The sequence below is a fragment of the Gymnodraco acuticeps genome, unplaced genomic scaffold, assembly GCF_902827175.1.
Source record: "Gymnodraco acuticeps unplaced genomic scaffold, fGymAcu1.1, whole genome shotgun sequence".
Taxonomy (NCBI): Eukaryota; Metazoa; Chordata; class Actinopteri; order Perciformes; family Bathydraconidae; genus Gymnodraco; species Gymnodraco acuticeps.
In genome coordinates this window covers 1,689,603-1,715,077 of record NW_022989942.1, presented here as the reverse complement: position 1 = coordinate 1,715,077, position 25,475 = coordinate 1,689,603, and the positions used below count along the sequence as shown (strand labels likewise).

At 40.6% G+C, this 25,475-nt stretch overlaps 2 protein-coding genes across 4 annotated transcripts in view; one reads left to right on the top strand and one right to left on the bottom strand.

Moving 5' to 3' along the window:
• The first annotated feature begins 117 nt into the window (after window positions 1-117).
• Window positions 118-13,588, top strand: mpl (MPL proto-oncogene, thrombopoietin receptor). Its single transcript, XM_034210154.1, has 12 exons — window positions 118-341; window positions 581-701; window positions 1,842-2,011; window positions 2,283-2,440; window positions 2,767-2,911; window positions 3,033-3,147; window positions 3,376-3,536; window positions 4,005-4,147; window positions 11,775-11,934; window positions 12,073-12,154; window positions 12,315-12,402; window positions 12,699-13,588. Exons 1-12 carry the CDS (start codon window positions 239-241, stop codon window positions 13,125-13,127), a joined length of 1,875 nt encoding a protein of 624 aa, XP_034066045.1. The 5' UTR covers window positions 118-238; the 3' UTR covers window positions 13,128-13,588.
• Window positions 13,589-14,213: 625 nt separating this feature from the next.
• ddah1 (dimethylarginine dimethylaminohydrolase 1) overlaps window positions 14,214-25,475 on the bottom strand; it is a 114,115-nt gene continuing 102,853 nt past the window's right edge. For all 3 annotated transcript variants that reach the window (XM_034210142.1, XM_034210141.1, XM_034210140.1), the window contains one exon: window positions 14,214-16,664. In XM_034210142.1, coding sequence (XP_034066033.1) covers window positions 16,548-16,664 — 117 coding nt within the window. In that variant the 3' untranslated portion in view covers window positions 14,214-16,547. The remainder of the gene's footprint in view (window positions 16,665-25,475) is intronic.

Here is a 25,475-nt window from a genome sequence, read left to right as displayed (position 1 = left end):
GTTTCAAATGTTGGAATCTATCATTACAGTTAACAAACTGCTTTGTTGTCGTTTACTTCCACTCTGCAAAAAGCCAGCTTCCTGCTTCGAGCACAGCTCTCTTATCCAACCCCTCAACACTGTTAAACCTTGCCCAACACTAGCATGACCTACAGCACACACAATGCACCTTCACAAACATGTGTTGTGTTAGTGTAGGTGCCATGGTGGTTTAAAATACATAATATCTCTATCTACCATGGATTTGCACTGCAGGTGGCGGATACTCCTCAGCTTTTGGATACAAGTGGGCTTTGTGCCTGGGCTACATTGTAAAACTGTCAATCATCTGTCAAGGGAAGGTAGGTGTAAGGATTACTCTTTTCAAAAATGAGTTTCAAGTTGAATCAGTTTTAATTCAGTCCAATTAACAGCTCTTTTCAAGTCTTAATGTGTCTGCTGCCACTGAAAAAATGTGATTTTACTTTGTGAAACAGAGCCCCAAAAGCCTTGGGGCAAGTCAAGGCATGCCATCTTGTTTGATTGTGGAGTGCGTGCTTTATTCCATGCTCATGCATTATGTTTGTTATTTCTGGAGCAGATGTGTTGCTCTTAAAGGATGAGAAGGATCCTAAATGTTTCACCCGGACTGAGCAGGATTTCACCTGCTTCTTTGAGACTGCAGACAACAGGACATATGATTTACTCTACACTGTTTTCAGGTATGTTTTATAGACAGTACACATATTGTGTTTTGTATGTTTAGTGACTATGAGAGTCTCAAAAGATTTAAACAGTAGATACGTTTCCTTACATTTTCTCTGAATCATAAACTTGCTTCTTTACCGTGTGTTCTACAAAAGGTCTTGGGGAATTGTAATATTAAAGGTCCCATGTCATGGCCATTTCTACTGATCATAATTCCATTATTGATTTCTACTAGAATAGATTTAAATTGTTCAATGTTCCAAAATCACATTGGTTTCTCAGCAACTCTGTATAGTATGTGTATTTACTCTCTGTCCTACACGCCTTGTTGGAGCTCCTGTCCCCCCCTCCCTATATGAGCCCACTGTACTCTGATTGGTCAGCTCGCCCACTCTGTTCTGATGAGTCCACCACCGTTACAGCGGAACATCAGTGATTATGTGTTACAATGGCGTTTATTAGCAACCAGAAAATGACACCAGTAATGACAAACGGATGAGAATGCTGCGTGGGGTCTGGGTGCCATGTTGGCGGGACGTTTCGGCCCTCGCTGCTCCGCTCGCTGCTCCGCTCTTTGAGGCTCGAGAAGCGGACAGTGTGAGCTGGATTACTGGTGTCGTTTCCTGGTTGCTGCGTGGGGTCTGAGTGAGTGAGTGTGTTTTCGGAGCTCCGCGGAGCTCAGGCTGAGTGAGTGAGTGAGTGAGTGTGTGTGCGGAGCTCCGCTTAGCTCAGGCATGTTGGAGCTCCTGACCCCCCCTCCCTGTGAGCCCACTGTGCTCTGATTGGTCAGCTCACCCACTCTGTTCTGATTAGTCAACCACCGTTACAGCTGAACATCAGTGTTTATGTTTTTTGTTAGCAACCAGAAAATGATACCAGTAATGACAAACCGATGAGAATGCTGCGTGCTGGGTCTGGGTGCCGTGTTGGCAGGACGTTGAGTGAGTGTGTGTGTGCGGATTGGTCCATTTGGATGTCGTGACGTCAACCTGCACCCGGAAGCATATGATAGGACCTTTAAGTCAACCAAAACCTTTTACTTTAAATGACTTGTTTATTTTAGCATTTGTTGTGTCTATAATTCAACCCTTTTTCTTCCTTGATTGACTGATTGACCACCTTTTCTACTGTGTCTGTCATTTGTTCTAATCTAGAGAGAAAAGGTGTGAAATGTCTGTCCAAAAAATAGAAGCGGCAACTTTCCTGCACATCTGCTCATTTCCTCAATCGGATGTGTTGTCATTTGTGGAAACACACCTTGAAGTGGTGGAGCGCGACACCAACACCAGGCTCTACAGAAGAACTGTCTCCGTGGAGGACCACTGTAAGACGTTTCCTTTTGCAATACAATTCTTCTTTGGGGGAGGGAGAAAAGAGGAGATGGCTTGTTAGGTAGGCCTAACTGAAAACAGCCAATGAGTCAGCTGATCATAGGTATCCTCAGTTTCTTCAGGGAGTCCTTGGTCTGTGCTGAGACTTCCTGTCAATAAGACAGCAAGCCTAGTCTTCACCTGTTGGATAAATACAAGTGAAGTGTTTTTACTGAATTCTGTATTTTATTAATTTCCTTTTTCCCATCACCTTCTTGCCTCTAGTCCTCCTGGATCCCCCCTTCAATGTGTCTTTACACCAAAATGGCCAAGAAGGACAGCTGCAGGTTTCATGGCGGACAAAGGTCTCAAAACACTTGAAAGATGACGTGATGTACAGGATTCGATACTCTTCCAAGGGGCTGGGAGTGAAGATTAAGGAGGTACAAACAAGTATTTCAATCAATCCATTATATCATTGTATCTCACACTTACTGAGTGTGAACATTAATACAGTTTATATATCATGTAAGTGTTGATATCCCCAGTATTCAGGTTAGGGTGATGTACTTTTGTTCATCACGGCAACTAAGACTTTTTTTTTCATTACACAACAAATACAATATTTAAATTTTAAAGTATGCAATAAAGGGTATTAAAAAGAAAAATTATAATATGCCATACAAATGTAAAACAAATAAGTACAACAAATAATAACAAAACAGCAATTTTTTTTTTTACATTTTGTAAAATGTCTGATTTTCTACAGGCAAAGGAGGGTGAAACACTGGACTCTCTGGTTCCAGGGGAGGAGTTTGATGTCCAGGTTGCTGTAAAATATGCTTTGAACCCAAATGCAGGACACTGGAGCAGCTGGTCCAACCTGGTGCGAGCTGTGGTTCCCCAAAGTGCAGGTGAGACTAGATGCGAACAAAGAGGGTGAAGCTGTTGTTATCCATAGCACAGCATCTCATCCTGTGAACGCTTCTGTCACAGGTGCAACACTTGAATAACACATGGTTTCTCTTGTTTCAGATGATATTTCACTAACGTGCTACACATCTGACCTGCAAAATATCACCTGCCAATGGAATGGGAGCAGATATGGTAAAGAGAAGGATTACAAGATTTTCTACAAGATGGATATCAGGTACATACATTACATCGTTGAGTTTTAAAAGTCCTCATACTGTATGTGCATGCTAAAACATGTTTTATAGAAATATCACCTTGTTTTTTTATTACATCCTTCACAGTAAACAGCACACACATCACTTTCAGGGACATCGTTCTTTCAAATGTATTTCACTCTCTGTGCAGACCAAAACAAGTAGGCCTACACATGTGGTCATCTGATTCTATTATGACCCTTATACAGTAAAGATCTGGTCTGGACCGAGTGTCTCGCAGATGGGGGCTTGACTGAAATGTGCTGTTTCCATGGAGACGAGTCCAGAGCAGTCAGGGTGAAGCTCTGCAGCTCTTCAGCTCGACTCAACAGGACCTTCTTTCCTCCAGAGTTCACCCTCAGAAACAGCAGTGAGGGATTTTTGTTCATCTTTGTTCCTCTTTGTTTCTTTTGGATAGGCAAATAGTTTTTTCTTTAACTCTCTTTATAAAACGTGAATACATATCTGTGTAAATAATTCTTTAGAGGCAAAGGTTCATCAGAGGTAGATTTTCAGTGAACTGTGTAATACATAAACAAACCAGTAATTTTAAAACCGTTGCATGCTTAGGTAGTGGTCATATTGTATATCTGCCTTTATCATACATGTGTAAAACCAGGTTCTAGGTACAATCTAGTCCACTATAGGCTAGAAATACAGGTATCTGAGCTCTTTATCCGTATTACTTGCAGCAGACTGCATTTTCAGTCAAGTACGATACGCTAAGTACAGTAGTCACTAGCTTTTACCACATTTCTTCTTCACCTTTTTCCCTCATGCCTTTGAGAAAGTTTGGTCTTGTGATGTTATTTACCGACAAATTGTTTGTGCTTTTTAGTCAAATCATCCCCACCATGTCATCTGAGAGGAGCTTCAGAGAAGGACAAGTTGTTCCTTAAATGGGAAATTCCTCTTCAGGCTCTGTCGGCCCACCTGCAGTATGAAGTGGACTACCAGATGAGAGGGAGTGAAGCATGGATGGTAAGATGTGATTCACAGCCACACAAACATGCTTTTCCTTTCTTATTCGATAATGGTTATTGTTTAATATGTTTAACCCTTTGATACACAACATGGGTCAAAAGTGACCCGAGGGAGATTTCATTGTAAATATCTTTGCAACAAATTACTTTAACAATTCAAAATTCCAGGTATTCCTCAATTAACTTTTTTATGATCATCACAAATTCTTACTTTCATTTTTCCTTTCTTAATTTTTGAATAAAAATCATTTTGTATCACTACCCTTCTAAGGGACAACATGGGTCGAAAATGATCCGTATTGACCTACAATGTTATGTCATGCATGGGTGAGTGTTTCTTAGCTATATTTTTGGAAATCAATTTATTTAATCATTTAATATTCCAAGTATTCATTTAATATCTTGTTTTTGATCACCACACATCATTATTTTCATTCTCCATTTCTTAATTTAGGAACTAAAACTGTTTTTGTATTTCTACATCAAGTTTGCAATGGGTCAAAAATGACCCATGTATGCAAGTGTGATACAAATGAAACTAGAAAATGCATTTCCTGCAAAAAATGTGTGCGAATGTTGTATACTATATTTGTTGCTGAATTTAGCTGAAAATGCAGAAAAAGCTGAATATTGTATTAGTTGAATGGTCTCTGTAGCTGCTTTTGGATAGAAAAACCAAGTAAGTGTGTTGCTGAATTTAGTGGGGAAATGCAGAAAAGTGAAATGATTTTAATCCAAATTGTTACAGCTCAAATGCATTGCAATTACTTTGTTGAAAACTTGAAAGTGAAATGTTAAACTGGAAGTAGGGCTGCACGGTATTGAAAAAAACTGACATCGCGAATTCCCCCCCCCTGCGGTATATATTGCGGTTTTTTTAACCTGTTAAACCCCAAAGTCCCGGCGGGTACTTTACTTTTTTTTTCACGACAGTGTCTCAGGGGATCGTAATATTTAAGAACCTATTAATGTGTTATACCAGATTAACGGAAATAATGAAATAATCTCAGCTAACTGACGATACAAACCATTTTTACCAAAACAAAACACAAGTCTCATAAGAAGCATCTAGATGACCCCTGAGCGAAAAATGCTAACGCACTTTGACACAGAACTCAAGATAAAAGTACCCTTATTAATACTTATCGTAGCTGCATTTACAAGATATCCGATTAAAGCTGAGGTTCCACAGATTATATATATTATAGGTATATAGTATCATCACTGAGTGATCTGAACTCGGACAGGGGAAGCAAACACAGACATCACAACACGTACCTTTACGTAGCTTCTAGGGGAGATGTCTCACCGTAGCTGTCAATCTGATCAAAAGACGTGTTCAATGGCATTAAAACGAGAAAGAAAAAATGCGGCGGAATCAGTTAATCCATAGGTTTTTAACGTCTCTGTATAACACAATTATTTAATTTATAATCCATAATTCCATTTTTATGTAAATATCGCAGAGCAAAAGTTAGCTGCTAATGGTAGCCACCAGAGTGGCTGCTGCTTCCGGTCTCACACACACACATTACCAAATAAGGACTGTGTGATTTTCCCTCGATTCCATTGGCTCTGACGGTCAGAAAGAGATGTCACATGTCAAAATCCAACAAGGTGGGCCAGAGATATGGAAAACCACCCAAATGGCCACAAAAGAGGGTTTTTTTGTGCTAAATCTGTCTAAAAAGGTCAAATATCACTTGTTTTGCATCAATCTTGATACAGAATGATTGTGATTGGTGGTTTGCTGTGCATGCAGGGGAAGTTCTACACACACCAACACATGAACAAATAAGGAGTGAGAGTGACGCGTAGCCAAAACCGGAAGCTGCATACACTCTGGTTGCTACCAATAGCAGCTAACTTTTGTGCTCCGATTTTTACATACAAATGGAATTATGGATTATAAACAATTGCTTCAAAGCCACAGATACATTATCAACCTATGGATCAACCGATTCAGTCGCGTTTTTTCTTTCTCGTTGTAATGCCATTGAACACGTATTTTGATCAGATTGACAGCTACGGTGAGACGATCTCCCGTAAAAGCTCCGTAAAAGGTAGGCTACGTGTTGTGATGTCTGTGTTTGCTTCCCCTGTTGCGAGATCGGATCGCTTAGATCAGGGGTGCCCAACCAGTAGATCTCGATCGCGGGGAGATTCCCAGTCGATCGCGAGATGTGTCTAAAAATAGAACAACAATATTCTGTTTTATCGTTAATGTCCTGTAACATAATCTTCCTGTGGCAGAATAATGCACATGAACGCATCAAAGCTTTGTGATTGGCCGGCGTGACCCCATGTGTCGGGGCGTGGCTGGTGAGCAGTGGGCAGTGCACTAGTTCGCTAACGTTGTCCGTGTCAACAGGAGTGACAGTCCGCACACACACAAGACCGCAATTATGGCAGAAGCAAAGCATATATAATTTTCACTCCGAGTGGGAGGATGATTATTTTTGTATCTATTCCAATTCAAAGTCCATCTGTCTCATCTGCAATGCGAGCGTGGCTTTATCGAAGAAGGGTAATTTAGGAGCGGCATTTCAAAACAGTGCACAAACGCTACGAGACGGAATTCCCTCCTAATTCTGCCCTACGCTCCCAAAAGGGGAGGGGCCTGAAAGGACAGCTAAATGCACAGCAGTCCATTTTCACCAGGCCCAACAACAAGAGCAAGGCTGCTACCATAGCATCTTATCGTGTCAGTCACGTTCTTGCGAAACACATGAAGTCTTTCAAAGATGGCGAAGTTGTGAAAGAAGCATTCCTGGAGGCTGCCGACGCGCTTTTGGGGGACAGTAAAAATAACAGTAGCATTTCAACAGGTTTTTTATATGATACAAACTCAAGTTAGATACCGTTATTAATCAGCTGTAAATTTGAGTTTGTTTGAACTTATTCATTATAATTATTGTACAAAATGGTATAAGAATGCAAACTTAAATTGATTATAGTCTATTATCAATTCAGGTTAAGAAACTAGTGTTGCTTGCATCCTATTTTAAAGGCATTTCTTTTTATAATCTACTAAAATGCAACAAAAAAAGGGTTTGATTCTATTCATTTCGTCTTTTTTATTGCACTGTTGCAGCAGATTCCTGTGTAGCTTCAGATCTGAGTTGTCTTATTAGTAAGCCTAATTTATACTTTTGTAGCAACACTATTTTTATATAATGGCAAAGAAAAGGTTCAGAGTCTTTTCTTTTTTTCCTGTCATATGTGGCAGCACTGTTCAATGTTTCTTGAAAACATTACCCACTGACGTGTGAATAAACTCCAACTCTGTATCAACAACACTGTTGTGTAACTTCAGTTAAATACTTGTGTGTAGATTAGAAAGAGGAACGATAAAGGATCTGCAGTATTTTATGAAGTATTAATCGTACGAAGGTCAGTTTTATACAAGTAGAAGTGTGTATTTACCTGGTAGTAGGCTGTCAGTAATGGCTACGCCTCTCTATTTGGACTGGTAGATCTCGGCAGATTGGCAACTTTAAAAGTAGCTCTCGGTTCAAAAAAGGTTGGGCACCTCTGGCTTAGATACTATACTTAAATAATCTGTGGAGTCTCAGCTTTAATCGGATATATTGTATGTGCAGTTTCGATAAGTAATAAGGGTATCTTTATTTTGAATTCTGTGCTCAAGTGCGTTAGCATTTTTTTTTTTTTAAATGAATAAAACCGCACGTCCCTGCGGTGTGAATACCGCGCATGCGCATACCGCGGTTATCGCCATGACACGGTATATCGTTCAGCCCTAACTGGAAGAGTAGGACAAATAGTGAAGAAGCTTAATATTTAAAAGAAAAGGTTTAAAAAAGGTATAAACAACAACATGTATAACCTCAATGTCCTGAAATAGCTGAATAATTTAATAGTTGAATGGTTTCTGTAGCTGGAAGTAGGCTGAAGGAGTTAGATATGAAATGTAAGTAGTAGTGAATGAATGTTTACAAACACCTGTGTGTGTAAGCCCAGAGATCAAAGGTTACCATGGTGACGACATTATTAAACATCTGTGTACATGAGCCCAGAGATCAAAGGTTTCCATGGAGATGTGCAGTGAAAGGAGAGCCTTTCCATTGTTCTGAATGAGAGATAAACCTCTTGCATTTCTAACTTTTGTTGAAAAAATAATAATACAAACCTCCAGTCTGTCTGTGGGCGTGTCTGCTCTGATTAGATGATGTAACTCAGGTGTGTGGGCCCAATCTGCCCAGCAACACCATGGTAACCAACTGCAGAACTGAGTCCCATTAAGAATGCATTGAGGATTATCTGACAATTTTGCCACCTGTTCAAAAACTATGGCTCCTATAAAAAAATTACCAGACCGTGAGCATCAGGGAACCCCAATATGGTTTTTTGGGGGTTTTGTGTGTAAAATGTGGAGATGGGAGCAGTTTGTTTAAAGTTTACTTCTCTCTGTTCTGAAGAAAGAACCGGACAAATGTAACATGGGAGTCTATTGGGAGCTAGGTGGACTTTTTGACAAGTTTTTGTCTCTTCATGCCCTCAAGAGGCATTTTGTTTAATTTTTTTTCTTAATTTTTTTAAATTTTTCAACGTAGGACAGGTTTTCCTGAATTTTTCTTGACAAATGATGTCTGAGGAGTATAGGGTTTGGGAATTATGGCAGGTTTAAAACGTTTTTGGGCACATTTCAAGCACTCCACTCTGTTTTGAGATCAAAGCACTCTAGACTTAACGAGCTGCTCAATACACACTAATGTTCAAATCTGAAGAAGGCCTCTTTACCAAGCTCCAAACTAAGTTAAATATCTCAAAAAGTGTAAAATATATGAAAAATCTGAATAACAAGTTTTATAGAGTAGCTGAAGGTCTTGTGATCATTTTAAAGTTGGAATGAAGTCTCTAGCTGAAAGTATGTGCAGGAGTAGCATTTGGCGCACGGTGTAGTTAACAGAGGATTTGAAGGTTCCTCCCATTGAGTTCCATGTTAAAAAAAGAGTTTAAAAAGCTGAATATTTCAAAAGGTATACAATATTTTGAAAAAGTTGAAAGTGTCCCATCATGTGCTGAAAAGGCTGAATAGTTTGATATTTGAATGGTTTCTGTAGCTGAAAGTATGCTGAAGTTATTGAGAGCCAAACTATTTGGTGAAATAAGAAGATGATTAAAGAATCGAAGAACTGTAGTGGAATTTGAACTAATAAAGACACACTACAATAATACGTTTGTTATAAATAATAATTTTAGCAGTGATTTGGACCAAACATGTATTCACTATGGAATTTGATAGGAAGCTTTTATTTGTAAAATTGCAGTTAGGAACATGTTTCCCGTGGACAACTTTTCACATGCCAAACTTGTCACAACTCAACAGGCTGCTTTTGCACGACTGATTCATGTAAGTCTTATTTTACACTTATTTTACCTAAGGAGATATTTGATATCTTGTGAAAAATAACAGTACATCATATTTGAACATTACCTGACCTTGTCATCCATTACTAGTGAGGAAGAGACTTCATGTCTATGTCAAATTACACAGGAGGAACTGGACAAATGCTGCTGTATGATTATTTACCGCAACATCACAATGGAAAACTTCTTCACCAGTATCCCTCTGGCTGAAAAGCTCCTTGAGAAGATCCTGACAATTGTGGGGACTCTTTGCCAAAACAAGCCGGACATACCGCCTGTCATGAAGCCATCCAAATTCGACGCATAGCTCAGAATCTGGATTCAGTGGCAACATGACCATGGTGAGCTATGTGCCGAAAAAGGGGAAATCTGTTGTCCTCCTGAGCACCATGCATGAGGACAGAGCAGTGTAACAGTGTAAAGAAGTGATCCGGTACTATAACAAAACCAAATCAGGAGTGGACACAATGGATCAGATGGTTCGCACCTACATATGCAAGCGGAGAACACAGAGGTGGCCCATGGTGCTCTGGCACAATGTGCTCGATGTTGCCACCCTCAATGCCTGCCTACTCAGTCTTTACTGCACAACACCCTAATTACATGGGTGGTGTGACCAATGCACGGCGGCTTTTCAGCAAGGAGCTCGTCATGCCACATACACTATATAGACAAAATTATTGGGACACTCCTCTTAATCATTGAATTCAGGTGTTTTGTTCAGTCCCATTGCCACAGGTGTATAAAATCAAGCACCTAGCCATGCAGTCTGCCTTTACAAACATTTGTGAAATAATGGGTCGTTCTAAAGAGTTCAAATTCAATTTGAACGTGGCACTGTAATAGGATGCCACCGTTGCAACAAGACAGTTTGTCTCCGATATATTCCACCATCAACTGTAAGTGGTATTATTAAGTGGAAACGTTTAGGAACTACAGCAACTCAGTGGCAGACCAAGTCAAGTTACAGAGTGTTGTGGGGGGGGGAGTAGACTGGCCAAAGCTCTGCAATAACTGCAGAGTTAAAAAACCAGCTCTGGCATTAATATCAGACCAAAACTATGGGAGCTTCATCGGTTTTCATGGCCGAGCAGCTGCATCAAGCCTTATATCACCAAGCACAATGCCAAGCGTTGGATGGAGTGGAGTAAAGCACGCCGCAACTGGACTCTGGAGCAGTAAATCAAATCAAATCAAGTTTTATTTATATAACACATTTAAAAACGATTTTTGGTCGAGCCAAAGTGCTGAACATGTAATAAAAACACTTTACTACAATCACAATAGAACAGTAGAAACGTGTTCTGTGGAGTGACCAATCATGCTTCTCTATCTGGGAGTCTGATGGACCAGTCCGGGTTTGGCGAATGCCAGGAGAACGTTACCTGCCTGACTGCATTGTGCCAAATGTAAAGTTTGGTGGATGAGGGATAGCTGTTATAGCTGCAAAGGGGGGACCAACTTCATATTAATGCCTATGAATTTTGAATGGGATGTCATAAAAGCTCCTGTAGGTGTAATGTGTAGGTGGCCCAATACTTTTGTCTATATAGTGTATAAAGAGATGCATGGATGGCACGCCCCACCTTCAAAAGCACATTACAGGGGCAATGGAAAGATGTGGGCTAAAAAGAGTAAACACCCACACCACCCAGCCACATTTAATGTTTGGTCCAAATCACTGATAAAATAATTATTATTATAGGATGTTTTGCATACATGGGTCATTTTTTACCCATGTATGCAAACTTGATGTAGAAATACAAAAACCGTTTATTTACTACATTAAGAAAGCTAGAATGAAAATAATGATGTGTGGTGATCAAAAACAAGATATTAAATGAATACTTGGAATATTAAATGATTAAATAAATTGATTTCTAAAAATATAGCTAAGAAACACTCAGCCATGCATGAAATAACATTATAAGTCAATAAGGGTCATTTTTTACCCATGTTGTCCCTTAGAAGGGGTTCTCATAGCTTGTGTATCAAAAGGTTAACTACAGTTAATTAGGGCTACAGGTGCCTATGCAACAGCAGGTTATCGTTGCTGCCAGTTTCATTGCTCATATAACCACCAGATGGCACCAGAGAAGGCATTATTCAATTATACATTCAGTGACGAATGCCTAGTGAAAAATTAGCAAAATGACCCATTGCATTGCACATAATCACTAAGATTGTCATGTATGTTCTTAACATTAAAAGTGAAATCCACCTTCATTTCACAGACGGTGTTCCTAAAGGGTCCTGAGACCGGTGCATGTCTGGAGGTCCCGACAGGAAGTCAGTACAGTGTTAAGATCAGAGCTAAACCTAATGGGTTTATTTACTCAGGCCACTGGAGTGACTGGTCAGATGTGCTGACTGGTGAAACCCCTGCTGACGCAGGTAAGCTCATACTGAGACTGACAAAGATCTGACACACATTTATTAGTAAAAGTCACAACAAAATAGGAGTAGATTTTTAGTCTGTGTGTGTTGCTCTGATTAAATCAAACCCTAATGCTGTTTAAATCACATTTACAGGCACACTGCTCATTCTGTCTATCCCTGTCGCCCTGCTGATAATGGCCATCATTGTCATCTCCTTGTTTCCCACGTACCTCCGGTAGGACTGTTGTTCCTCATCTTTTAGGATTGAAATGAGATGAATTTTGAGGACTAATAATAATAATTTGAGACCTAAGAATATTGATAATATTATGATGAATTTCCACATTTCTTATCCTTTTCTTTACATCTTTGCTCTATGTGTGTTTATACTGTAGTAAGCTCAAGCTGTATTTTTGGCCACCAGTGCCCAACCTTGATAAAGTCCTCCAAGGTTTTCTGACAGACCTCGACGAACAGAGATGGGTAAGTTATCTACATTATTTAACATGCTGCATTTACCATTTGGTTACACATGTATCTAAGCAACGTGGGTGCAACATTGCATCACTTGAACATAACATATTTTACTCCAGTGAAACATGGTTTCGGTTAAATACTAATTTAGCCATAAAGATACAATATAAATATAGATATAATATATAATTGTAATGACATGAAATGTGTTCATACATTGAATAGGTGAAAAAATAAGTTTAAAATATAACATGAACATTGTGTCAGTGTTCCACGGTGTAAACATGTTGCTATCTGTGCTACAGAATCCACCAATAACAGCAAAGCAATGCTCTGAGGAAACCACGTCTTCTGTGCTGGAGATCGTTTCTGAAGATGAGAGTTCAGTATTGGAAAAGCCCTCAGAGGGATGCACCCCGCTCCTGTCAGAGAGACACCTCTGCAGTGGAGGACAGATTGAAGGGGCCGGAGTCTTCTCAGATTATGTGACTCTGAACAAAGACAGTATCATTCTTTGGCCAAAAGGAAACAAGTATGTCTACGAGGAGGTTGGACCGAAAGACAGTCCAGGGGTGAGTGATGAGCTCCTCTCAGTCAGTCTGACCGCCTGCTCAGGCAGTGACTTACTGAACCGTTCCTACCTTCCTCTGCCTCTCTCTGCAGACACACCCGACTGCAAGCTCACTGATGCAAGGGGGCCAGGCAACCTCTATACTAATATCCCCTGTAGCTAAATGTACAATTAAGGTTCTTTGTATCCACTTGTGTAGGTTAGATTTAAACCTTCGTATTGACATAAAAGCATAGCACTTATGGCTTCAAACTAGACCTTTTTACCATATATTCAACATTTCTATAATTGTTGAAGATATTTAAGCATATCATATTGTTTTTATATTTGTAATTGTACATACTACTGCTGTGTGTTTATATCCACTAGAGAGAACAGTAGATCCAGGATACACTCAGTGACTGTATTGTTTGGTATCTGTTAACATAATTACCATGTTTTACTGTTCTGGGGTTAGAGGGAAGTGGCATGAGGGATTGGGAATATAACATAATGTGAATGTTTTGAGTTTGAATTTTATGTTTAAACATTCATAGGAAAATATGAAATATGTAAAAAAAAAAAATACTTTCTTTTTTGTGAATGTACTTTTTTAAAAATAAATTATCTGCATCTGGAAAATCTTTTTTTTCTGCAGATCTTATTCATTGATACGGTTTGTTTTATATTGATATATTCTATACATATTTATTGTAGATTCCTCTGAGGTTCCTATTTGAGGTTGGAGTGTTTGCTTGTAGAAGACAAAACAAGCTTTTAGTTTTTTCGCATTTTCTGTGAAGGCACTTAACGTAACGTAAATGTCAAACTAAAACATAGGAGACACATGGACATTTTAATTGATTTGAGCAGCTTGTCTTGCTTACTATCAAACAGCAACTGAACTGTCTTGAGCTTAGATACAGACCCTATTTCTGTCTGCCTTACAATTTAGGTGTCACTAGGTGGTAGCAGAGATCAGCGGGCAGAGATGGGTTGCCTCTGGGTTGTCATAGCCAGTCCTTACTGAGACAATGCTAGGTTATTCTACACAACACAACAATTAGAAAACAGTTAGATTTTAAATGTTTTGATGAATCCTCCTGATTTATACCAACCGTCCTACCCTCCTTGAGCTTTATTTGTGTTAAGATAATGTCAAAACCATAAACAAAATATGAATTGAAATTACATTTGTAACCATGACACGACAGATTAGTTAACCTTCATAACTGGGGCCTGAACAATAAAAAAAAAAACACAACACAGGTGAATGCTAGATTATTTATTACATGAAGTAGACGAAAAGCTAATTTTACGATGATTCAACATTTTTTACTCACAACTTGTATGAAATCCAAGAGCCCTCAGTTGGAATAAGAGCAACCACAACAACATGACTACTATAGTGAGTGACGGGATTAGTAAGAGGTTAAATAAACCTTCAACAAAGTCAGCACACATTTTCAGCCACAGTTACTCACAGACCTGCCAGCCAAGAACCAAACATGTATTAAATGTTCTGAATCAGCGCCGATAGGAACATCACATTCTGCCACAGAGCTGCACAACCAACGAGTGATTGGAGCAATGTGAGATAAAATCCAATGGTTGACTAATCAGGAAGCCTAATGATGTATTTGTTAAATTTGACAGGGACAACACATGTAGCCATCATTGCATTAAGTACAATGTACTGTATATAGGACTCCATGTGCAGATCTTGTCTGGCCTTATGGAGTAACTGCGTGAGAATCACAACTGGATGCTCTGCAACTATTATATCACCTCGCATCCAGCCAGCTGTAAAATATACTACTAGTGTCACACTTTAACAGCAGGCCATCACATCTACAGCGTTCGCCAAACTGTATGATATCATGGCCATAAATTAGCTCGGATTGTCTATGAGGCAATAGCAGAGGAGCGGAGAGAGCGATTGTTTAGAGTTAGGACGAAAGACAGAAAAGTTTAAGAGTCAGTGTTTACTGGTGAACAAGCCTCTCCTCCCAACAGGAATTCTTTCCACGTTTCATCACTGCCCACTTGCCCAAACGCCAACGTCTACAGAGGGAGGTTGAATCACCTCCTGATGTCATTTCCTCAACATTCACTTACAATCACATTGAGAAAAAACATGGTTTTACATAGTACAGTATATAGTACAGTATTCAAGATGTCAAATCTACAGGCTTCAAATGGGGATTCAGCAACAACAGTGATAAGGCCACCAAAACAGAACTCATTAACATCCTTAAGACTCATGTTTGCACCTACCATTGTGGAGACATATGGAAACACACCAAGCTGTTAGCTTGTTCTGCATGCCAAGTGCAAAACTCTCACACTGCAGTCACATTTGGTGCTATTGGATTTAGTGTAATAGACATTAGTCTCACAGCATGCTCCCATTCAGTTTGAGTACAAACTGCCAGACAGGGAACAAAAATAATCAGTGTAATCAATAACAGGCAGAACTAATGGAGTGAGAAAACTACAGTGCCTTCACAATCATTCAGCAGGAGAGACATTGTGTGTTTCATACAGACTTTACATGTACATTTAGAGAAGCAGGGGTGCTGTGTTGGAATAAATGAAAGCTAGGGTTTTATAATGAAGACATTCATTTCCCACTTCTCTCTCTCGTCCGTAGGGTTGGCACAGAATCTAAACAAAGGCTCATTAGGAGGGATGCCAAAACGCTCTCAAAATGGTACAGGTGGTCCTTATAGAATACATTAACAGGCTACTGGTCACTAGCTGGTGGAAAGGCATGAAAAAGGTGACAAAGATGCAAACCCCCAATGAAGTATGTTCAACAGGAAGTGTATCTGTCAGTTGTTAGTCAAAGGCCTGCATTGCAACTCAACTAAAAGTACTCAATGTGGCAACTAAAACATTTTATCAAACTGATCCATCAGGTTTTATTGGTCCATTGCTATATACTGTAGATCTCTTAAGGTGTTCAAAATTAAACTGTGTAAACAAGTATTGGTTTGCAGGTTTCAGAGGGGCTTAATGTGGCTCATGGTCTACCCCTCGGATCTGGGATCTGATCATTTAGTATCTCATAAAGATTATATTATTATTTTTGTGCATGTATCCTTTTATCATAGTGATAGTGGAGAGACAGATGAGACGCTTACTGTTTAGGACAATAGTGCCAATGTGGAATGTGCCATGACCACTCAGTTACTGGGTCATCCTGAACCAAATGTTTATAATTTGTAGACTTTTTGGAGTAAACACGATCAAAAAACATATATAGCTTAACATGGGGAAAATCTATTACCCATTATCAAACCTCCCAATTAGTTTTCTTGGATTGCATTTAGCTTTAATTAGAAAAATGTAAAACTAAAAAAATCTAGATTTTAATAATAATGATTCTAATGTAATATACTATTTCTTTAAGAGACAACATTAACCACATTTTCTTTCAAGTAAACTGATCTATTCACAATTTTGTTAAATTAAATGTTAGTTTTTTTTGCCTATCCTTCCTCTGAGTACCAAAATAGATTAGCTAAACCTTGGGATCCTTAGTGATGTGATACAGGCTCCACTTGGGTACCATGCACTCAGAGACCCCCTGCTGAGCGGCTCAGATGTCGGCCCTCTTGGTGATGAGCACCGAGCAGCATGTGAGGGCTCCGTCCAGCTTGGCCTTCTCCATGTTGGACACCGGGATCAGCATGTGGTCCTTCAATTTCTCGAACACCTGCGGGACATAAAGACAGGGCGTCAATGGAAAAAGTGACATCCTGCTCTTTTAGATTCTTTACACTTCATGAAAGGTTATTATAAAAGGATGTCATCTCAAATTCAAGGAAACACAGTGTTCATCCAACTATTACTGAATAAAGATGTCGTAATGCTATTATATACAGTATTTGGGATTCAAGAAGCTGCATTTCTACATAAAGAAAAAAGTTATCAAATGCAAAATAGATATAGTCATGGCAACAGCTGTTCCTGTTCTGCCTCCTGACTGTGAGCCAGTGTTGCAGGTATTGACCAGCCACTACTATAACAAGCCCTTGAGAAAAATCTGAAGTACAGCACAGTTGGCAGTCGTTAAACTGTAAGGGGGAACTTACGCAACACTTAAGCTTGTTTACTCTACTTGTCAACTTGTAATGTTCTGTGATATAAACGCCCTGCAGAGAGACACAAAATGTGAAGCTGGAGTAGAAGCATTCGAGAAAGTTTCCTGGTCGCCCGGCAAAATATATAAAAAAAAGATGGGAGTGAAAACTATTACGACATTCTCAAAAGACCCTTGTAAAGTAGTGTGTCACCCTGTGGACATTTTCCAGGAGAAAAACTGTGTTTTCCGACCACACTTCCAGGATATTTCTCTCTTTAAATTCTCATTTCAAGCCTGCTGTGATACTGAGCGAGGCCTTGCAGCACAGCCAGAGGGACCAGCTAAACAAATTCTTATCTCATGATGCAATATGGCTGACGAAGCCTCTGGTGATCCAAATGCCATGTTTAAAGACACAGCTGTCATGTGACTTATAACTCTTTTTCCTACCCGAGAAAGTTAGGTTGCAAGTGTGCAGATCAGGGGCCTCATTTATAAAGCCTTGCGTAGGATTCACGTGGGAAGGTTGCTTACGTAGGACAAAGCAAATAAATACGCACAGACATTTTCCGATTAATAAAACACTGCGTGCCGGCGTAGGACTTGCGTGCGGCACGTCCTACGCCGGTTTCCCTTTATAAATCACAATCAACTCGAAATGCGGCGCAGCTTTTGCGGGCTTCACGTAACGCCCATATTTGCCTATAAATAGTCAAAGAAACGCCCATTCATTCATTTTGACTGACTGCATGAAGAAGATCGCAGGAAATGACGACAGGTGTCAGATTTTGGTTATTTTAGGGAGGTCGATATAAATCATATTGTTTGGTGGATGCAGTTTGAACCAGAGTAGCAGCATGGAGGTCGGATCGTCACCAAAATAAATAAATAAGTGGTCCGAAAAAAGTTAATGACAAAAAAAATACACATAACGTTCCTCAGGCAGTGTGTCAGTGTGACAGGAGACCCCCCCATGATGAGAAGGTATCGGGGGATCCCTGCGGAGTGGAGTCAATTCATGTTTTTATTTTTATTTGGTGGTTTGTGTTCCAGCTATCAATCAGCTGTGTGCAGCGTCTCCACTGCAGCAACTCCACCAGTTAAAGGAAATACAACTAATGTGTTGAGTTATATCAGCTGCCAAATCTACCAACTATATGGTGTTCTTAGTTTCCATACCTCCTGTGTTTTATGAGCGACTTATCAAGTCTTAACAAACGGCATAAAAAATGATTAAACATGATAGTATATAAAACCATGCTCGTATCTATACAACCTATAGAAATACAAAACGGCCTCAGTTTAGACGTAATTCTGTCCTTCTGCATACCGCATCATTTATGAGAATACATGTCATAACATTAAGACAACATTCGAGGTGGTTTTCAATAACATGTATATATTTATATATATATATGTATATTTATTTCTCCAAGTTAGGTTTTTGTGTGCACTGAGGAGTCTCAAACAGGCGTTTGTTTGATCATTTAAAGATTGGTTTTAATCAATGTTTGCAAATTAATTCTTCATATATGATACATGAGGTAACATTTTATTTATTGTATTATTTTCACATATTTCTCTCCATTCTTCCTTCTGCCAACGGTGTCGCAGTTTCTCGACTCTCCCGTTGTTGTGCTTAGTGCGTACGCATGGGTCAGAGTTTGCGTGGAGGACCGCACATTTTCCCGTCAAGTTAGTTTTTTTATAAATCGCAAACATTGCTTAGAAACTGGTATGGAGTCAGATTTGGGTCAATATTCTAGCCCGCAAAACAAGCTACATACGAGCGGTAAATGTGCTTTTACACGCGCATAAAATGACCCTCGCGTGCAGATTAAACCCCCGCGAGGCGAGACAGCCTTCTTGCTCGCGCGCGAAAAGTTTCTGACACTTTGGGGCGGAGCCACTGGACTTTGATTGACAGCTGCCAGGAAGCTCGGAGTTGCCAGGTTTAATAAATGCCTGAACTACCAAGAGCCGAGGAGTGACAGCAGCAAGATCAGTTGGACGAGATTGAATTGTAAAGTTGTCCATAACAAACTATTATATTCGTAAAGTGTACAGCTAATATATATATTATCCTGAGGGGAGGGGGAGACTGAAGAGTTGTCTATAGTAATGGAGAAACTGTCAGGTTTGGTTAGGGTGGATTTTGTGTCAATGAGGAGAACCTCGGTTTTACTGTCGTTAAGTTTGAGAAAGTTAGAGGAGAACCAGGATTTGATGTCCTGTAAGCAGTCAGACAGAGAGGATGGAGGGAGGATGGTGGTTGGTTTGGAGGACAAGTAGAGCTGGGTGTCATCCGCGTAGCAATGAAAGTGGATGTTGTGTTTCCGGAAGATATTGCCAAGAGGAAGTAAATAGATGATAAAAAGAAGAGGCCCCAGGACAGAGCCCTGGGGAACACCGGTCGTGACTGGAAGTGGCTGTGATTTGAAGGTTTTGAGTTGGATGAACTGAGTGCGGCCAGAGAGATATGATTTAAACCAGAGGAGGGGTGTGTCAGTGATCCCGATGGAGGTCAATGAGGATGCTGTGGGAAATGGTGTCAAAAGCTGCACTAAGATCAAGGAGGATGAGGATAGTTAATAGTCCGGAGTCAGCTGCCATGAGGAGGTCGTTAGTGATTTTCACCAGTGCTGTTTCTGTGCTGTGATGGGGGCGGAAACCAGATTGAAATTGTTCGTACAGGTTATTGTCAGACAAGTGGGTATGGATTTGGGATGCAACAGTTTTTTCCAGGATTTTTGAGAGAAATGGTAGGTTAGATATGGGACGGTAGTTATTAAAATTGTTGGGGTCTGCACCAGGTTTCTTCAGTATGGGCGTGATGGCGGCTGATTTGAAAAGTGAGGGAACAAGACCAGAGGTGAGGGAGGGGTGTATGATGACAGTTATAAGGGAGGACAATGAAGGTAGACAGGCTTTTACCAGGGGGGTATAGGAAGAGGGTCTAACTGACAGGTAGATGGCTTGGATTTACTGATGAGGTCAGATATTACAACAGCAGAGGGAAGTGTGAAACTTGAAAGAGAATGAGAGAGATGGTCGGTGAAAACAGGGAGAGATATACTGCAGGTGGTGTTAGGAGTTAGTTGCTGGTGAATGTTTTCTATTTTGTCATTAAAAAATGACATGAGGGAGTTACAGTAGGCAGTTGAATACTGATGAGGTGCAAGAGAGTCCGGTGGTCGTAGAATGTTCTTCACTGTAGAGAACAGGACCCTTGCAACGACGTAATTATATTTTGAGGCACATGGGGTCGGTTTTTACAGATAGATTCAAGAAAATACATTTATGATCACTAATCAGTAGATCCTCACAACGGATGTGATCAACATCTAGTCCCAGAGAAAAAACAAGGTCTAAGGCAGTGGGTCGCGGACCCGTTTGGAGTGGGTCGCGGATGTGTGAGTGAAGAAAAAAAAAATTGTCAAACTTTTATTTTGAAGGCCCGATTTTCTAATGCTGTGCATGCAGTCGGCGTTGGACTGAAAGTACCGGAGACCATAAACGGCTTTGAAAACTTCTGTCACGTAGTGATCATCTTCGCAATAACATATCTTTGCTGAGAATCAAGATTGTTGCCGGAAGTCCCCACGGAGAATAACTTTGTGGTAGAACTCTTCTTTATACATCCATGGGTACAACTTCAGATACAAATTAACACATAATGAAATATGACCCCCGGTTTGATGATTGACAGGTCACAGAACAATGGGAGCTTTCAACCCTTACCGACAATTTAAAGTAAGTCACACAGACTCTTTACTCTTCTCGCAGCAAGATGTCAGAACAAAGTGAAAAACAAACAATGGCATACAATATTATTAACATGTCGGGTAGTAATAGATTTATTTATTTTCTTCTCAGAGTGTACCAGAATGCATAGTTTATGTTAGTATTTCTAAAAATCTCCTGGGGGAGAATCCCCCCAGACCCCCCTGCTGGGGTTGGGTTTTCAGCATGTGTGCCTTTTTATATAGTTCAGCTTTGATTCCATCATCTCATTAAACCTTTTTTAAAAGCATACTTTAGTTCTGTTAAGGGATATATGCACTGTACTTCACTTTTATTAATATTGTATGCTGAAAAGCGTATATATTACAGCACGTTTGTTTGGGGTAGATAGATTTGAGTGCTTCAAAATGTTGGGTTGCGATGTATTGACCAAGTAAAAAGTGGGTCCCGAGGCCTGACCAGTTGAGAACCACTGGTCTAAGGTATACCCACGTTACCCACGTGAGTGGCGCCAGAAACATGTTGCTTGAAATTAAAAGATTCAGTAATATTAAGAAATTCAGTGGCTACAGAATTTGTGGCATCATTAATGTGCAGGTTAAAATCACCTACTAATAACACTTCGTCCAGCTTGATAATAGAATTAAGAAAGTCAGTGAACTCAATTAAAAACTGACCTGCTGGACCAGGAGGTCGATAAATTAAAACACAATAAAATGGCTTTTGCCCACCAATTTGAGTCACCAGGAGTGGAGTACACCAGCTGGGCGTAAGCTGGGCGTAACTCTACGTCCGACGTAGAACCAAAGGTTAAGACCAAACTAAAGTTATGACTAGTGCACCACTTAGACTTAAGCCCTTGTATGCGTTGCGCCTGGGTGTAACTTGTACGCCTAGTATGGAGCAGGCGTAAATCGGAAAGACAGACTAGTATCCATAGTAACGTAAAACAGGCAAGAAGGATATTAACGATGGCAGGGCGTCTTGTTTACATGTTTAACAATGAAAGGGCATTAAGAAGAGTCTCAATTTCTCCTTCTCCAGCTAAATTTGTTCGTGTTCCGCTCTCAATTTGACGGTCTCCATCTCCACACGAACGATTTCTTTCTCTGTCAGTTCCCGCTGTAGCTCTGACAAATCCCTCTTTCTCTTTCGGGGTGTGGCCATTTGGGATTCCCCTTGAGTCATTGCTGACGCTGTGGGTGTGGGAATTCCCTCTTCTCTGCGGTCCTCTGAGTCTGTAAAATGGTAAAATGGCGTTGCTTGGCAACAATGACTATTTTGCGTGTATTCACGTGGACGCGCATCTTAAGACCAGGCGCAGCTACGCCCGAGACTAGTCAGGCTTGGTGCACTCGGTGTAAATTCGAATCACTACGTCGGACGTAGCTAAGCCCGACGTTAGAGTTAAGCCCTACTTTTTTACGCCCAGCTGGTGCACTCCACTCCTGTAGTTCAAATGTAATGAAAGGTTCCGAGCTAACCAATTGGCAAGAGAACTGCTTCTTCCAGACAACTGCGAGACCACCACTGCAGCCCGACAGACGTGGAGTGCCAATGTATGAGCAGTCCGCTGGGCACAGTTCATTAGATGGATAAATTCCATATTCCGTTTCCACGTTTCAGTCAGGAATAAGAAGGACAAATTCTCCCTTACAAACAAGTCATTTAAAGTGTGAGCCTTGTTTGCAACAGAGCGTGCATTAATCAGAGACATTTTAGCTGAGGAAGCCACTGTATCACCATCAGCATAGGGAGCTTTGATTACAACTGGACTGATCACTCTCGCACCACGGCAATTGGCTATAAGACACTATACAACTCTTATAGTATACTATAGTAATACTATAGTTCATTTATAGTTCATTTCGTAAGGGAGGTGCGTACAGCAGACAGTAGCAAGCAGTTTTCGACAGATACAGCCCACTCAAAAATATATTGTTTTATATAAAATTAATTGATATATATATATATATATATATATATATTAGGGCTGTCAGTCGATTAAAAATATTTAATCGCGATTAATCGCATGATTGTCCATAGTTAATCGCGATTAATCGCAAATTAATCGCACATTTTTGATCTGTTTTAAATGTACCTTAGAGGAATATTTTTCAAGTTTTTAATACTCTTATCAACATATGAGTGGACAAATATGCTTTATGCTAATGTTTATTATAATTTGAACAATGACAAATATTCTCATGAATATTAAACACAACAACTTCTGAACATTACAAATATTCGCCTCAATTCAACCTGGAACCTAATACAATAAAAATGGTGTGTGTGTGTGTGTGTGTGTGTGTGTGTGTGTGTGTGTGTGTGTGTGTGTGTGTGTGTGTGTGTGTGTGTGTGTGTGTGTGTGTGTGTGTGTGTGTGTGTGTGTGTGTGTGTGTGTGTGTGTGTGTGTGTGTGAGTGAGTGAGTGAGATGGATCGTTGGAGCTATGAGCAACTCAAGGCATATGCTCGAACGGGAGCTGCCTGGACGCTGCAATCATGTTGCACTATCCGTGCTGAGTGTGCTGACTTCTCGTACAATGTCCCACTGTCTGGCTTCCTGCATAAAGTCAAGTGCTCGGCGCAGTTGTCGGCGAAATGTCGCTCCTCTGTTTTCATTTAAGCAGCTCCTTATATCCGTTAGCGCAGCTAGCTAGCACCAGATAATAACAACAACAATGCACGCAAGGTCTCTCTCTCGCTCGCTCGAGCCACACATACACACACCCTCCCGGTCCTCCCAATAGCCAGTCGGTGCCTGCCGGTGAGCGTGGAAGTGTGGTCTGCCACAAGCGGGCGGCAGGAGCGGGGCTGTCAGCATCAGCTTGTAGATGGTATTTTAAACTCGATGCGCTCTGAAACTACGGGGTGGCCGAGGAAAACAAATACACATGCGTTAATCGCGTTAAAATAATTAGTGGCGTTAATTTTTTTTTGCGTTAACGCGTTATTAACGCGTTAACTTGACAGCCCTAATATATATATATATATATATATATTACACTTTACAAATGTAATGGTTTTTTATGGACAACTTTACCATTCAATCTCGTCCAACTGATCTTGCTGCTGTCACTCCTCGGCTCTTGGTAGTTCAGGCATTTATCAAACCTGGCAACTTCAGTTTTCCTGGCAGCTGTCAATCAAAGCCCAGTGGCTCCGCCCCAAAGTGTCAGAAACTTTTCAAGTGCGCGAAGACAGACTCCGCGAGCGAGTGAGGCTGACACTCCCGCGAGCGAGCAAGACACTCCCGCGAGCGAGCAAGAGGGCTGTCTCTCTCGCGAGCGCCTAGCCGCTCGCGGGGGTTTAATCTGCGCACGAGGGTAATTTCATGCGTGTGTAAAAGCACATTTTCCGCTCGTGAGTAGCTTGTTTTGCGCGCTAGAATATTGACCCAAATCTGACTCCATAACTGGCGTACGCCATCTTTTGAGCGTACGCACCGTTTACAAACGAGGCCCAGGGCCCTCATCAAGTAACTTAAACTGTGGCACAGTGCCAACATACAGCTCTGTTACAACATTATACCACTTACAAATATTGTGTTCATGCTTAATTTTATATATATATCTATATCTATTTATAATAATATGTAATATATCTATATAAATGTTTCCCAAAAAATGGTCAGCTATATGGTGACGGCAGAAGGACCACTGAACACATCTGAACAAGTGAATTTCTAGGTATGCTGTGGGGGGGCATATTACTAATGTGTGAGTAAACATTACACTATGTTATTCCGACACTAAGGACAAGTGACTGAGAGGGTTGTTAAAATTGCGGTAGCCACAGGTCGCCCCAGCTTGGCACACCAGCAGTGGTGCACAAGAAACAGTTTGAGGAATCAAGATTTGGAAGAACCCAGTGACACCGCCATCCAAAAAACAGTTTTCAGACCACGTGACCACAGGGTCAACTCAGGGAAAGTTTTGCATAATTCCCCCAAAACAACCCCCCTGCTGTTTATAGCATCTCCACCTCCAAAGTGTCTCTTTTTCTAATTTTTAGAGTTCTCATTACTGCAGTAGATATTTATATGTTGGGTCAACGGGTGGCATGGTCCCACACAGTAGGAGCAGCTATATTTCACCCAGCCTTTTGTCTGCACGGTTTCTTTATCTCTAAACTGAGCTCAGGCTGTCGCCACTTCTAACCATTAAAGATGCCCCGTCTCCACCCCCTTATCCCCACCAATCCTCCCTCATGACCCCCTGCCTTTGTTAAAGGGGAACTCTTATGTAACTTCACAAGCAGACTAAAAATAGACCTGAAATTCCTGCAGTCTTGCAGAGTTAATTGTGCTTAATCTCATTGGAGGAAGAAGCAATACAACTTGAAGTGGTTACCTGTTACAAATACCTTGGTATCTGGCTTGATGACTGTCTCACTTTTAAACTTCATGTCAATAACCTGCTTAAAAAGCTGAGGGTTAGGCTAGGTTTCTTTTACAGAAATAAGTCCTGTTTCTCGCTTGAGGCCAGGAAAAGGCTAGTCACTGTGACCTATTTACCTGTGCTAGATTATGGTGATTTGTTATATATGAATGCACCTGCCAATTACCTGAGCAAGTTAGATGCTGCGTATCACAGTGCACTGAGATTTTTGACAAATTGTAAAGCACTTACGCATCACTGTACCCTGTATACCAAGGCAGTTATGCCATCACTTACTGTACGGAGGCTCAGTCACTG